Consider the following 16183-nt stretch of genomic DNA (forward strand, 5'->3'; position numbering starts at 1 on the left):
AGCAGCTTGTTTTCAGGCCTTGTGGGGGGGATTTTCACACTGCAGTTGTCCCCAGAGAGACTGATGCATCTGCCTGAACGACCCTGGTGATCCGCCAGCCTTGATCATAGAGGCTGAGTGATAGATAAAGATATGCACAAATTTTGATGACCTCCTTCTGAAAGCTCAGATGAAAATAACCTTTTGACAAACTCCTTCTTGCCACTGTTTTAGAGCTGTTGATGTTTACACTTCAGACACTTTAACTCACACATAGACAATGTCCCAAAGAATAAACAGTCTGACAATTGAATCAACAGTCACGATCTAGATGTTACAGCTAGGGCATTAATACTGAAAGTGTTACAAAATGGGTCTAAAGAAGTGTAAACCTGTGTGACAGTCATTTAGTCCTAGACGAGACAGCCAAAATCACCAGCCAAGGGTAAAAACCACATCCTTTTGGGTCAGGCCTCAAAACAAGAACTTTGATTTGTCCCACTGTAAATACCAACAGAGAACCACAGTGCCAAGTAGACTTCAGTAGAGACAGTTTGGAGCAGCCATATGGCCCAAGAATAGCACGAAAAGAGAAGTATGAGAAAGAGCAGCGGAAAGAAGCAGGGTGGGAACGAAAATGCAGGGTGTTCAGGTCTGCTAGAGAGGAGGAAGAGGAAGACAGGTGTACAAGACTTAGCTCAACAGATGTTGAAACGTCCCCAGTGTCTGTTGAGGGCAAACGGAAGTGTACTTGCAGACAAGTAGGCCTCGCTGCAGCATGAGTTCAACTGTCGTCCCACATCTCGCTGTGAGGTTTCAAAAGTTAGAAAAGGATGCTGTTCCTTTCAACACTCGACTTTCATTGTATTCAAAAATAAAACATGAGCTTTGATTACCTCAGAAAAACAGCTAGTCAACTTGGTTACTTTTTATATTATTATTCAAACATGCTTCTAGTATGGCCCAGACATTCTTGCATGTAATCTGACAGCATACTTTCACAGACTTTACATTACAGACCTAGTTTAAGCGTTAAGTTTGATACCTGCAGTCAGTTCCAGTCCATTATCAGTGGCCTATCAAGTCCATTTATACGTTCAATACAAATATTTACACTTCAAATATATTCAGTGCAGACTTGGGCTGGGTCCAAAGCACGTATTGCCCTTTGCCGTCCAGATAGAGTTTCAGTTTGCCCCTGAAAAAGCGCTCAGCCCTTTACTAAAAAGAGCTTGTGTTTAATGTGTCTCCCTTTGGACGGGAACATATGTTCTTTCTTTCAATGGAGACAGACACAAACAGACAGAGAAAGAGAGGAGAGGAAGAAAAGTGAGAGGAATGAAGGAAGGAAAAAGGAAGTGTTGGGTGACCATAAAACGGGTGTTGGTGTCTAAGACCTTGCTATCAACTCACTGAGCAAACACTGTCTCTGTGTTACATTGATACAGGCTTTGTGAATAGAAGAGGGGGTAAGATTTGCCAGAGTTTGTTGTTCATGTGGTCAGGTTTTAGAGCATCAGGTGCAATATCATGAAAAATAACTTTGCTCTTTTCATGTCACATATATTCACAGGGCAAATGAGAAAAACAACATCTGAAGTATGTCTTCAGCGAAGATAAAACACTGTCAGGAAATAAAAAGACACACATACACACACGCACACTAAACAAAGTGAGTCGAAGAACGGCACACCCATTCCTTCAAAACACAGCCACAGCCTCTCAGTACATCGTTAATACCAGACATTTTATATCCAGCATTTTATTTGTTCTTCATAGACTTCCATAATGCTTTCAGATGAAGCAACCACTACTCTGAAAGGAGGCTAGTAAATATGCAACCTTTACCATCCATTTCGACTCTTGGTGCATATTGAGCGCTGCTGTTTAGGCCTCATGTGTGCATTGGTCCCCATCTCCCAGCTCTATCTTGTGGTTATGATATCATAGAGAGAAAAACAAGGGCATTCTCTCCTAAGTGCACCCTGACACATAAAATATTCATCCAACCACAGAAACCCCTCTAAAATGGGGATGGTGTACAGTGCCGGTACCCTTCTGGCCCCCGGCACTGCCGACAAGATGTCAAATGTTAGCGGTTGGAGCAGACACACTGTGGATTCGGACAGGGTCAACCGGCCAAAGACAGCGCATTAACACAAGGTTTAACTGGAATATTCAGATTCAGGCTATTTGATGCTCTCTTTAGAGTTAAGGAAACTTTTCTACTGCAAAATAACTTTGTTTTCTTTAAACAAGAGTTAATGTGAAGGGGAGTTAAAGAGACTCAAAAACAGAGAAAAACAGAGAAGTCAGAAAATAAATTTGGAGCCGTCCCTTAATTGATTCTTGGTGTTAAAAGCAACAGTGGGCCAAGGGTTAATGAGCACCAGGCCCCACCTAATGAAGCCTCTGCTTCCCCCATATCACCCTCTCACAGACCGCTAAACCCCCAACAGGAAGCTCTGAACTGTGTGTCGCCAAATGCAGTACGTCTCTGCCAGCGGCAGGCCACTGGATCCACAGCTACACTCCAATGCACAGCGTTGTATGGTGTGTGTGTGTGTGTGTGTGTGTGTGTGTGTCTGTGTGTGTGTGTGTGTGTGTGTGTGTGTGTGTGTGTGTGTGTGTGTGTGTCTGGGCAGCTGAATGATCACTTTCATTTCAAAAAAGCCAGTCAGTACATCATGGACCACCATTTGCCACATAAAACTGACCAATTATCATTTTTTTCTGCCGTCTGTGTTCTTTCCAACCAGAGAGCTATCATTTCCCTGACCTCAGACGTTTGAGGTGGTGTAAATCTCTTAATAACTACAGAAGGACACAAATAGAGGCTATATTTGGAGGGCTGCTTCCCCTGGCAGCCCCTGCTCTGGCCTGGAACAGACAACAGCCACAGTGTGGGTGATGAAGCCTATACCTGGCGCTGTCTGTGTGAGTTAGAGGGAGAGATGGAGAGAGTGAGGGAGAGAGAAAGAACACAGGCCTTCATTCCTTCCATCACAGTTTAAAGAGAAGGCAGTCTGGTCGCATATGAGTGTGAATAAAAAAGATTTCACCAAGTGTGTGTACTGACTTGGGTCTCCCAAAAGTATGTTCCTGTGTAGCAGCACAGAGCGAACTGTATAAATCCAATACACACAGACACACACACCTCCCTTTGTTTTGGAGTATAACTTCTAATGCCCTGGAAAACAAACAGCTGGAGAGCAGCAACATGAATGCCATGTCCACTTAGAAAGATTAGTCATGCAGGAGTCTTTCTCTATTTTAACACATGCAATATCACGATTCATCAAAACTGCAGATGAAACAGTAGCAAATAATTACATCCCGCTCTCTTACTTCGGACCATTGGGGTTGATTTTTTAAGGCCTGCAAGCACCAGTTGTGTGTGTGAATCAATGGGTGCCTGTGTACCCTTTGAGTATCTGTATGCATGTGTGGTGGGCTGTCAATGCAAGATATTTCTATATAGTTCGTAAAGAGGGGATGGAGGGGAGGTGGTGGGCACAAACAAATGGACAGAGCGGTAAACGAGAGGAAACTTTACCCATGGGTCAGCCTCAGAGGGAAGATATATTGCCCATGGGTCAGTGGAGAGAAGGGACGGGCAAAATCCATATTGGTCCGTCTGCCTTGCCCCCTTTATATAGTGATAAAATATTCAAATCCAGCCATTACTCCACATTAGGCTACTCTGTAGAGATGCCAGGGAGAAAACCACAGAATGTATACATGCTGGTTCACACACAGTTTTGGTGCATTGATAGTTACATTAAAATGTCTTCCTCCCATTAGAGGCATAGCCCTCATCCGGACTCACATCTGACATTTAAGGTGTGTAGAGCATGTGTATGTATGTTTATGTGCGTCTGTGAGAACATGTGTATTTATACATGTCTGAGTACATGTCTGTGTCCACATAAAAGGCATGATCAGAGATGTTCTGTTTTTTTTACCATGTCCCTAAATGGGACGAGGCTAAGTGTATTTATTAGTTTGCTGAGAATGGATAAAGAGATGCAGCAGAAAAAAAACACTTATATGGAGTTAATTTTTACCTCAACCACCCACACACACACACTCACACACACTTTTTCCTCTTTCGCTTTCATTCTTTTTTATCTGTTGTGTTTAAAACTGATGACTATATGGTCTGGCAGTCTTGTGTGAATGTTTCCTTCTGACTAAGTGCTGTGTCAGTAAGACCTGAATGCGTGTGTGTGTGGGTGTTTGTGAGAGGGGTGGTTTAACGGAGCTGATCTACTCACCCTTTCTTGTTTTTAAAGCAAAGTTGCAAGATAATTATCACTTTCTAAGTTCACTGAAATGCTTGATTTCACAATTCATAGTTTAGTATTTTTCAGACCTGGCTCAGGAAAAACAGCATTCCTCAAGCATTTATTTTCAAACACTCATACTGTCGTTATCTGCGGATGACGCGACAGCAGGTGCAGCCTGGGTAACACTTAGTGTCTAGCCCATGTATTTCAAGGTCTGCTAACATTCAAATAATATTTTTGTATTTTTGGCTGAAAACATGGTGACAGCGTCTCACTGCTCCCTTGAATAGTTTCATTCTGAGTGAGTGGTTGAGAATTGCAGTGTAGGGTATTGATTGTCTTCACAGTCCAAGACTTCAATTTTTTCTCGTCACTGTTAAGACTGGAAGAGAGTGGATGTTTGCCAGTGCATGTCAAACTGCTCTACTCAAAAGTTTAGGAGGTGGAACATTTTCCAAATGGACTCTGGATTTTTGCTGTATTCGTCCACCTCTGGAAATGTACAGTGCATTATGTACCATTTTCCTAGTTGTGTAGGTGGTAAATTTAAAAAACACTTGATTTACTTCTTACCCGTCTTCTTCATGTTACTGTTGCAGGGCACAGAGTGAAGATAGAAGACCCCCAGAAGATGCAGTTCTCGGACAGGCTGTCTGAGATTGAGCGCTACCAGCGGAGTATGCGAATAGGTCCTGTTAACAACCCACCCCGTCCCATTCACCAATCCCACCTCAGCACATCACAAGGTGAGGACCCCTATCACATAGGACCGAGAGCACCCTACATCCCTTGGTCCATGTCACCACTACACTGTAAAATCAGCTAACATTAATCAGAATTTTCTGAAGTATATAACTCTTTTGTTAAGAAAAACATATCTTGTTACATTTGCCAAAGGGTAAGTTATATCTAATAGAAATCTGTTACACACTAACATGCCCTTCATCCAGCATAAAAATAAGCCAAGAGCTCTTCATGTGGATTTCCAGAACTAGAGGCACTTTCCAATTCTGTTCCACTAATCAGGGAGCTGTTATGTGTTGGCTGTATGATAGGTAGCTCATGTCAGTTCTGTCCCTGAATGCCCTGCGTTGGTGGGTCTGGGCCCCACAGTGAGTAGGGTTGAGTCTGTGGCCAGGTGGTATGGTGGGTGCTGCCAACCGGGCTTGGCCTGGGCGCTGAAGCTGGCCTCCGCATGAGCACACACACACACACACACACACACACACACACACACACACACACACACACACACACACACACACACACACACACACACACACACACACACACACACACACACACACACACAAACACACTACAACCTTAGGAATGTAACAGCCGCTTGTTACCTTGGCAATCGCGTCACTCTCAGGCGGGTTGAATGTGAGGGGGCAGGAGAGGGGGCAGAGTGAGGTGTGCGTATATGTGTATGCTCCGGACAGCTGCGTGGGTGATGGCTAGAGTGAGGATGAGTGTTCACTCTGTCATATGTCAGATCCCTTTAACAGGATGCCATGTCTGGAAGCATGCAGACTAAACACACACACACACACACACACACACACACACACACACACACACACACACACACACACACACACACACACACACACACACACACACACACACACACATGCACACGAACACGCACATGAACATGCACACACACAAACAAACACACGCATACACACACACACGCACACACACACACACACATGCACACGAACACACACACACACATACACACACACACACATACACACACACACGCACATACAAATACACACAAACACACTGTGTGCCCTCCCCTCCCACCCACTCTCCAGTTCTCATGCAAGCTAATGAATCTCATTACCTTTGTATCAGCATGTTGCTGGGTACAAGAGGGCTTGTTTAGAGCTCCCGGCCGTGTGTGGGTGGAACTCTATCGTTGGATATCACATCCATACTGTGGTGTTTGGCCTTGTGCTTAGCTTTGCTAGTGCTGAGTCACCCGTAAAAGCCTATCTAACAGCTGACTGTTGAGAACACAGGGTCTCCTACCCATGTTTTACTTACTGTTGACATTGATTTCCACTTGCACAGCTTGTACTGAGGAGAGAACAAGTCAGCCAATTCAGAAACACAGAGTTCCACTGAAAATAAACACAGTTGAGCTTCAACATAATACAGTAACTGTGATTGCATTTTTTCTGACAGCTTAGAGGGTGATGTCAGTGTTGTATGTTGTCTGCAAATAAAGAACAGCACCTGCAGCTAAGTTTCTACTTGGGGCTTTATGTATCTGGGGGCGGGCTTGGATAGGCAAAGAAAGGCAGGGAGAGGTGTGCAGACTTGGTCCGGACAGCAGAAGAGTGGCTCTTTACTGTGCTCTTGTCTGCCTTGCACAGGATTAGGGTAGGAATTAGGACGTCATAGACTTGTCAGGCTTCAAAGGCCTGTGATGTTGCAACACACACGCAGACACACACACACACACACACACACACACACACACACACACACACACACACACACACACACACACACACACACACACACACACACACACACACACACACACACACACACACCATACAGTACATACACTGTGAGTAGACACAACACATTAACATCAGCTGGAACTGTCAGAGACAGTGAAGGCCTGGAGCTTCACGTTACAGCCGCCAGTGTCTGGAAGCCGTCTATAAGTGTGTGTGAATGAGACAGACAAGGGGAAGGGCTGTAAAAACCACACACCTTAATCTGTGGTATTACCATCATGACGGCATACCGCAGGGCAAGAGTGGTAAAATAATTAAATAACAGAGCACAGGACCTTTCTCCCTCCCACCTCGTCTATCTGTCGAAGTGTCTGAGCAGCAGATTGGAAATGTATGTGGCGGCAGATATCACACACAGTGTTCTTGTATGTGTAGGATCACACACAGACAGCAACACTGCAGATTTACAAGTAAAGCTAAAACAAAAATAGACTTGTTGTAGTAAATCCCATTCAGAGACACAGGGAAGTGTTTACATATCAACAGCACACTCGCTTGGCTTTGGCAGCCTTGCCAGACACTGTTGTATTTTGTAGATACTTTAAATCCCAGGGCCTGTTTGTTTGAGAATTACCGGGTGATGGATCACCCATCAACACATTATAATTAAATGGATTCCCGTCTCGCTGTTACAAAAGATGTTTTCCATTATCCGTGGCTGGAACCTTACATTTTCCCTCTTGATGACGACTAAATAAGAAAATACAGTGTCATCTCCTCCTAAAGCCTCCTTGCTTCATTTTGTTGTCTGAGCTATGAAATACTGTCTCAGTTTTCTTGTCAACAGGACGTGTCTCCAGACATCTTCGCAAAGATGCTGATTCTTAATTCTCTCTCTCTGTCTCTCTTTCTCTCTCTGACACACACACACACACACACACACACACACACACACACACACACACACACACACACACACACACACACACACACACACACACACACACAATTGCACCATAGGTACATTAAAAAACAAAAACACTCACAGACACACATACACGATTCAGTGCTAGTGTTGCAAGTTCTCCTTTAGCGCCCCAGACAGACAGGGTAATTAAGAGCTCATTACAGTGCATGCAGTGACAGGATTCCTGCTTGCTGGCAGATGCTGCATTCACTGCTTGTTTTTGTTCTTCTGTGGCTACAGGTAAGCCTGCTAGACATGTGGAATGATTCTTAGCAAGGGTGGAGGGAGTTTGTATATGTGTGTGTGTGTGTGTGTGTGTGTGTGTGTGTGTGTGTGTGTGTGTGTGGGTGTGTGGGTGTGTGGGTGTGTGGGTGTGTGTGCCTAGTGTGGTTCAACTAGTACAGTCAAGCAAATCTGACACTCAGACAATCAAGTACTAAATTGTTATCTTGGTTTTTAAAACCTCAAGTGAATTACATGTGTATATTCTATGTGACTGTGGGTGGCAGTTTTTTTTTTTCTTCTAATACAAAAGTAATGGATGTTTTAAAGTCTTAGCGTGACACTTTATAACATCTATAGTTATTTATACTCTTAAGAAAAGCAAAAGCAAGTGTTAAAAGTTTTTGATTTTCTTAAAATGTGTGAGATTGGAGTTCTACATTTGTTCCATCTCAAACGTAAACAAAACTCAGCAAGCTCCTGGCGCAGCCACTGACAGGCAGCAGAGACGAAAGCGGCTCTTTTAACTTAAATGTGTTTTAACAGTAAGGAAGGGGGAAAAAAAGAAAAAGAGGAGCAACTTAGTCATCCAAAAAAAGTCCAGGCACTTTTGAGGGGGTATCATTTAACATGTTTTTGTTCCAACACCTGTGTGTTCCTTTCTGAAGATGAATATCAGATAGTTGCATTACGTTCCGCCATCAAGTCAAGTGCTTAAGGCTTTGATGAGGGCCCAAAAGTGTGTGTGTGTGCATAAGAGTTTTTGTTACTTTGAGTGTGCCTGTCTGTCAGAATGTGGGAGCCATGTGGTTTTGTTACTAATAATGTATGAAAAATCTTGCAAAATTTGCATGATACACAGTTAATTTTTAAAACTTTCTCAGCATTCATCCAGAAAATATGATATAACTTTTTCTATACATGACACTTACAAATGTTTGTACCGGCTCGAGCTTCCTCTTGCACAACTGGCACACATCTGCTACAGTCGTGCTTTGGCCCTCTTGCTCAGTATGTTTAGGCTGCGGCCTCTGGACTGGACTTAACTTAAGAAAGTCCTGTTTGATAGAAGACCAAGCTAATGCAGCAATGCCCCTCCTTCTTCATCCACAGTGACCACACTGTTTACTCCACATAAACAAGCTGGCTGGCCCCCCAGGTTCGAGGTGGCACATAGCTACTGCTGCGGCATACTAATTCACACATTGAGAATGACATGATCAGCCAATTAGAAGCAAGGGTGAGACAGGAAATTAACACCGTCAGGTAGCTGTGGTGTGGACTTTTGAGTTACGCTAGTTGGGTTTCATGCTGATCCTGCCAAACCCAAGCAGGAAGCTGGCCCTCTGAGGCCAATACAACCAAAATGAGCAGGAATCTGGACCAGTTCTTTAGGCACACTGTTTTACTTCTGAACTACACTATTTACATAATATGTCAATGGCTGCCACAGAGTTTGTTTGTTATGGTGCCTAAAAGCTTCACTTGTGGTTACACTCTTCTTGTGACCCTGAGATGAATAATTCAAACTGAAAATGTTTTTGTTCTTTAGCAAAAAAAAAAATCTTTGGAGGCTGCCTTCTAAGTAGAAAAAAAAAGAAAGAAAAAGAGAAGTGGGAGCAAGTTGTTTTTTACTAAACTCAACTGTTTATGTACATTATAATTTCACATCAGAGTCAGGCTGAGTTTTACTCTTCAGCAATTACAGAAACTACATGTGTGCCATGAACAGTCTCTATTGATCTGGGAAGAAGGTAAGGGTGGGAGGATGACAAGCTCTCAAAGAGAACATAGGATTTTTCAGCCCATGTGTTTGTTTTTGCTCAAGTTATAAGTGAGGGCTCAAAAGACATATCAAATGTCCCACATAGCTGAGCCAAGGCCATGTTCCTCCCCTCTCTAACACGCTCTCTTTCTCTCTCCTTTCCTCGCTGGCGTCTTTCTTTCTCTCTTGCTTGCTCTCTCATATTTTCTCCCTGTTGCGACGCCTAAGGCCTGAACGAAACAGGAAGCCAGCACAAGGACCGGCATTCACTGTGTCTCAATGACACGCTTCATTACGGCAGGCGCATTACATGTCTCAGAGGCGTTGCTGGATCCGGAGTCACGAGGATGGATGCCATTTTGGCTCAAAAATCTTTTCAGCTCCCCCTTTCATCTACATATGAACTTCAAAAGCAGCGCATGTTTATTTGTGTCTTCCCCAAAACTACACTGGCACCACCCCAAAGCTCTTATTTGTGACGCAGTCACCGCTTCTCCCCGTTTCAGCCCCACTCCTCAGCTCCACCCAGAGAGCTGTTCCTCTTATTAACAGGGGTAATCTGTGCCTCTGGTATTGACGTTGTCTGCAGGCCAATCAAAATATTTGAAGGAAATGTTTATTTTCTTGAGTGAATCGCACCAGCTGCTTGGAAGCTTGTCTGAATAAGGCCATTTATGTGTAAGAATTTGCCATTGTGTAGCATAGTGCAGGACCTCTTGGTGGCTGAGTGCTGATTTGGGCCTTTGCAAAGGAAGTAGAGGAGCTCCAGGGGAAGCATAGATCTTACACATGCTGAGCCCACTGAGGCTGTAGGTGAAAGGCCCAGCCCACCTCCTCTCTGCCTCTGGCATCTGTCTTATTACTAAAGGCTACTATAGGAGGGTTGAAGTTTGAAGTGAATAGTGAGGAGCCGAGTCGTAGTAATATGGCATGGTTGACTGCTGCTGCCATTAAAGATAGAGCACTGAATGAAAGTGGTTATATTATATTTGCAAAATTTTGTCTTTGATAGAAATTAAAATATTTTTTTACATCCGAGCAAAAACATTAACACATGTTTGCATACAGAACATACTTCAGTACAACAGATGTGCTGAGGCTGCCCATTTCAGACTGCTCCGTGCAAGATGTCTTGTAACAACTGCATCGTTTCAGACTCAAAGCAAACAGCTCCTGTTTATGCCAGCCTTCCTGCGGTGTGACTGCTGAGTGTGAAGCAGGGTCCCACGCGTTGGGCCAGTAGGTCCTTGACCCTTCTTCGCTTCCTGACAGCTTGGCTGGACAGGCTAGCAAGTGTCCTGTACTTCACAGGTCCCCGCTGTCCCTCCAGTGTCTCGCCTGAAAGACCCAAAAATATCTCCCTTCCACCTATCAAGCATATTTTTCCAATCCTGCTCTCACTATGGTGAGAAAAGCACCCCTCCCCTTCCCAGTCTTCGCTGCTCAGTCAGCACAGGCCAACTTGTGACAAGGAGATATCTCAAAACTGCTAGATGTCAAGACAGTTCTGACAAGTTGGAGGAGTTTTTGTACAATGCTGTTGAGGACACAGCCATTGACTGTAACACATATAAAGCCCAAACATACAACCCACACTAGAGTGCACTGGTTGAAAGACTTAAATTTGCATTCCTCCACAAACAGAATTCTACGACTGGCTGACTACAATTAAGCAGAGTCTAGTATTAACTCTTGGATTATTTTGTGTCTCACACCAGCCCTGTGGCAAGATCAAATGGAACCCCCAGCTCTGAAGACATGCAAAGTGGAAGAGGACCTTCGACCATGGCCAGGTGGGACATTGCAACACACGTCTTTGCTGTTTAATTATGGAATAGACTTCTACACAACTGTCTACCCCTTCCAGACTTTTTTTAAATACTCTCACATAAAGCTCCTGTGAAGACTTTTAACTGGGTATGGAGAATTACTAATGATCACCAAATGAGATCATCACAGAGATGAGCGATTATTTCTATATAGATCAATCAATCAATCAATCTTTATTTGTATAGCACCAAATCACAACTCACGTTATCTCAAGACGCTTTAAAAAACATAGCAGGTCTAGACCACTCAATGTTAATTTATTAACAAAGACCCAACATCAAGACATGATAAGATCCAGTCCCCTCTTACTGACAGGACTCGATCTTAGCTCATTTCAATTAACCATGAACACATCACAGTATTTAGCTAGTTACAGCAGCAAGGAAAAAAGAGAGAGAGAGAGAGAGAGAGAGAGAGAGAGAGAGAGAGAGAGAGAGAGAGAGAGAGAGAGAGAGAGAGTGAGATGGAGAGAGAGAGAGAGAGAGAGAGAGAGGGAGAGAGGGAGAGATGATAGTGATGAAACTGATAGTAGCAGTAGAAGTAGTTGTTGTCGCTGGAGTCCGGCAGGTCTGTAGCAGGTAGTTATCCTATATGCCTGCCACCTTTGCTCCAGAGTAGGTATCTGATGAGGTGCTTACATCATGCTGCAGAAACAGCCTTATTAAAAATTCTCCAACACTTAAGATTAATTTTGAGTTGCATAATTTCCAATAAAAAAGGATGATATTAACAAATTTGGCTCTGGCAGCCTTTCAAACTGAAACACAGAAATAGTCAATAAGGAAGGAGGGAAGCGATAAACGCGCTGAAAGCACAGGGTGTGCCATTGGTTGTGACAATTTTGGAGTCTGTTTTGTTTTGCCTGTAGAGCCCTACTACACCCCAGAACATTCCTTTAACACCACCACCCTGCCTGCCCCCCCCCCCCACTCCCTCTTTCTTTCATTTCTTTCTGGGCGATTTGGATCTTTGCAACCCCCTCAGTCTCCTAACTGTCCCCGACCTAGAAACCACCACACCACACTAGACATGCTGAGTCATCCACTCATACTGTGGTGAGGACACACATTCAGAGACACAGAGGAATGGATAAGAAGACTTTTGGATTTGGTTTTCTGACCTTGCTCTTTTTAAACAATTGAGCTGTTAACATGAAATACCTGAAGCCATCAAAACTAAGCATTGACATATTTTCAGATGTTTCTGCCTATGAAGGGATTCACAGAAGAGCTGGAGTAAAATGCAAAAATATTTTAGACCTAACAGCCCAAATTATAAACTGCAAAGACACCAACATCATAAAGAATGTGACAGAGCCAGTGTGATCAATGATGATACTGTATGGACTTGTTCAACTTAATCCTTACAATGACAGTGCACGTAGAGTAAACAAAGCAAACATCACTTCTTTGGGAGTATCATATCCCTCAAAAAATTTACTTAGAAACAATATTAATCATGTCACCTTGTTTGTTAATGCATTAGGAAAATCTTGTGTATTCTGTAATCACAAACTTCCTTTAACTTTGCTTGTATGTCATGTCACAAGTTCGGGACATGCAAAATTCTCTCCGCTCACTTGATAAAGAGCCTAACATGGATGAGGCTTTGGGGCTGTTGGCCATGATGCCACAGTGCAGAGGTGATTATTATTTGCATTTGGATGCATGATGTTCAGGACACAAAGCCGGCTTGCTGCTTAAAAAAACACCTGGAGATCATTTGTGTTCATTTGGGTCTCCTATTCTTTGGCCTGCACAACAGCAGATCTGCCCTGGCATTATGTGTTGCTTTGTCAACACCACCCTGTTATCAACAATGACTGCTCATCCTTGCTGCTCCCAGTGTTCAAACCACCTAAACAAGCAGATCAAAGAAAAGCCATTGCAGCAATCTTTAGGAATAACATACAAGGGGATTAGAGAACATTCTGACTGCACAGGAGTATATGCCTTTACGTAGCCAGATGAGACATGAGGTTTTGCTCTCTCCCTTTCTTTCCCGTCACTTATTTGCCTGAGACACCATTCCCCGGGCGCTGGCAGTCACGGTTTGCATCAGGCCTGAGTAAACATTTCACAGGTGAGCGCCTGGATTTGCATCTCCCCATTGCCAGCCACCACATGCTGACACAAACACACATACACACACAAGACTCTGCACACAATTACACACAGAGACATGACCGCCACAAACTTGCCCTTATGTTAACAACCAAAATCAGTTTCTCCCATACGCAAATGAAGCAAACCTCCTGTCATATCTGGGTTACACGCTTGACTGTGGACTAGTGGACTTGAGCTAAGCATAGAGGAGGAGGAGGACTCCACCCTTGGCGTTACAGAATTAAGTAAGTGTGCGGTGCTATGCTTCAAAGCAAGAGGAGAAGAGAGAAGGCTGGAACACTATGTTCTCTATAAAAGCCCTGATTCCCAGCTACCCACTTCATAGACTGGGAACATCACAGACAGAAGAATTTGCCAGCCAGCCCTCTGGGGTCCATCCCCTCTCCTGTCCCTGCAATTTAGTCAACACATTTCAGATGAGCCTAATGGAGATCATGTGTGGTTTTGGGCCGTAGAGGTTACAGGCAGCTACTACAGTACAAGGCTCAGTTAGGAAGACCCTCTCTGCCAAAGATACACCACAGTTACCACAGCCACAACACTGAGGCCTGTACTTATACTGGGTGGGGGAGGGTGGGGATACAGTAAGGTATGCAACATGGTTAAAAAGGAGAAAAAGCAGACTTCATGGCTTTGCTTCTAATTAGAAGGCAGTTTGTTCAGCCCTCTCCTCAAGAGGGAGCTACTGTGCTGCACAGAGTTTAAGGTGGTAGCAGACTCCTACTGGCACAAAGCCAAGAGCTTCATGCTGTGCAAGCCCATTAAGGTGTTGTGATAAGTGTCCAGGGCAGTTTCCCCTGACAGAACACAGGAGCCGGTTCCCACCACAGTTTAGACGACACATTTCCACAGACTCAAATTAACGAGAGATCATGTGCAGGGTGGGCTGCGGCAGCCACAGCCCTCAAGTCCCCACACCACACATCCCCTCCTGGGCTTCACCCTAAAGCCTAAATTTAGCACAGACAGAGTGAGAGGAAGGGACAGACAGACAAAGAAAGAAAGAGAGAGAGAAAGAAAGCAAAGGCTTTTTGGGAGTCCGGTAGGAATTAGTAGGCCGACTCCACTTCACCCGAATCAACAGCAGCTGAGGGCTGGGATTTTCCTCGCGTGAAATCAGATATGAAGCTTGACTCTGGTGCCTAGTAGGCTCTGGAAAAAGAAACAGCCCCCCCCCCCCCACCACCCCCTAAACTCCCCCATCCCAAAAGAAAAGAGAAAACTCAACTGCAGAAATGTGTTGTTAACAAAATAGTACAGCAGGGGCCACGGAAATAGTACAGGAACCATTTTTTGTTGATGAAAAAGGACCCAGTTTTAGAGACATAGGGAAAAGACATTTGAACAAGACTGTGGCACGCAAGTTTGGCATTCTCCCCCCTCAGGGCTGTGGCGTGCAAAAGCTTGCTATTTCACAAATACAAGCTCTCTTTTCTCTGCCATCCAAATCCACATTTTACACTTGCAGTCATGTGGGCACGTTGGACCCATGAAAGGCACATGCAGACAAGCAAATAACCATGGACTGAGGTGTGTGTTAGTGTATGAGTATGTGTACAAGCAGCAGGTGTGCAGGGGATACTGTAAATTAACATCAGTTGTGAGAAACCTTCCCCAGACTTTGTGTTGAACAACCTGGTAAAGGGCGTTTACAGCTACAGAGTATTCCAGCCTGGCAGCTTGCCAACTTGCCTTCTCTTAAAATATCTGTCACGAGTGCAACGACTTGACATGCATAACCTGCCAGGCAAGGCATTAACTTTCACACCTCTGTAGGAGAATTATAATGCAACTTTTACATCTAAATTTCCTTTTTAGGTTCAAGCTTAAAGAAACCAAAATCTGAACTGGCTTAAGGGAACAGCCTGGTGACAGCAGCAGCCTCAATTCTCAAAGAATTACACTGCCAAGTTAAACCTTCCTGAAAATATTTATATACTTCTATTTCCCCTTTGTCAGCTGCTAAAATTAGAGAGTGTGCAGTGAAATTGAAATCCCTACAGCTGCGCTCACACTGCTCTGTTACCTGTGAGATTACGCATGGCAGTTAACTTTGACAGGTCCTGGACTGTGATTCACATTAGTTCGAGGGATATCCACAAAAAAAACATTTTTTTCATTGTTTTCCTTCCCTCCCTCTTTGCATTCTCCTTCCCTGTCTGCTTCTGATTGTGACCGTCTGCATCTGTCACATAAGTATGATTTATGATGAGTTGCACAACAGCACAACAAGCCGTCAGTGTTTATACAAAGCACCCCTCTGCACTGACAATGCCTCTTTTCAAAGCTAGATGATAGATAGAATACTGTACTTTGCCCTCCTTTTAAAGGGAGGTAAAAGGGCCATGGCACAGGGGCCTCTTCTTAACTCCAGGCTTGTGCATGGGGCTGTGGGCTGATGTGCTGTCAGTGTCTGATGACTGTTATATTCAAGAAAGTGTATCAGTTCATTTTTTGGAGCAAAAATTTCCATGGAGATATATGGCGAGAAATCTGAGCCCAGAATTGTGGGTTTGGGG

The 16183-nt window shown here is 44.1% G+C and overlaps 1 protein-coding gene and 1 long non-coding RNA gene across 2 annotated transcripts in view; one reads left to right on the forward strand and one right to left on the reverse strand.

The window, feature by feature from the left end:
• LOC117806855 overlaps positions 1-16183 on the reverse strand; it is an 86821-nt gene that overhangs the window by 51179 nt on the left and 19459 nt on the right. The window lies entirely within an intron of this gene.
• runx3 (RUNX family transcription factor 3) overlaps positions 1-16183 on the forward strand; it is a 30173-nt gene that overhangs the window by 10818 nt on the left and 3172 nt on the right. The window contains 2 exon segments of the mRNA XM_034675940.1: positions 4868-5014; positions 11427-11501. Coding sequence (XP_034531831.1) covers positions 4868-5014; positions 11427-11501 — 222 coding nt within the window.

Source organism: Notolabrus celidotus, chromosome 22 (assembly GCF_009762535.1).
Source record: "Notolabrus celidotus isolate fNotCel1 chromosome 22, fNotCel1.pri, whole genome shotgun sequence".
Taxonomy (NCBI): domain Eukaryota; kingdom Metazoa; phylum Chordata; class Actinopteri; order Labriformes; family Labridae; genus Notolabrus; species Notolabrus celidotus.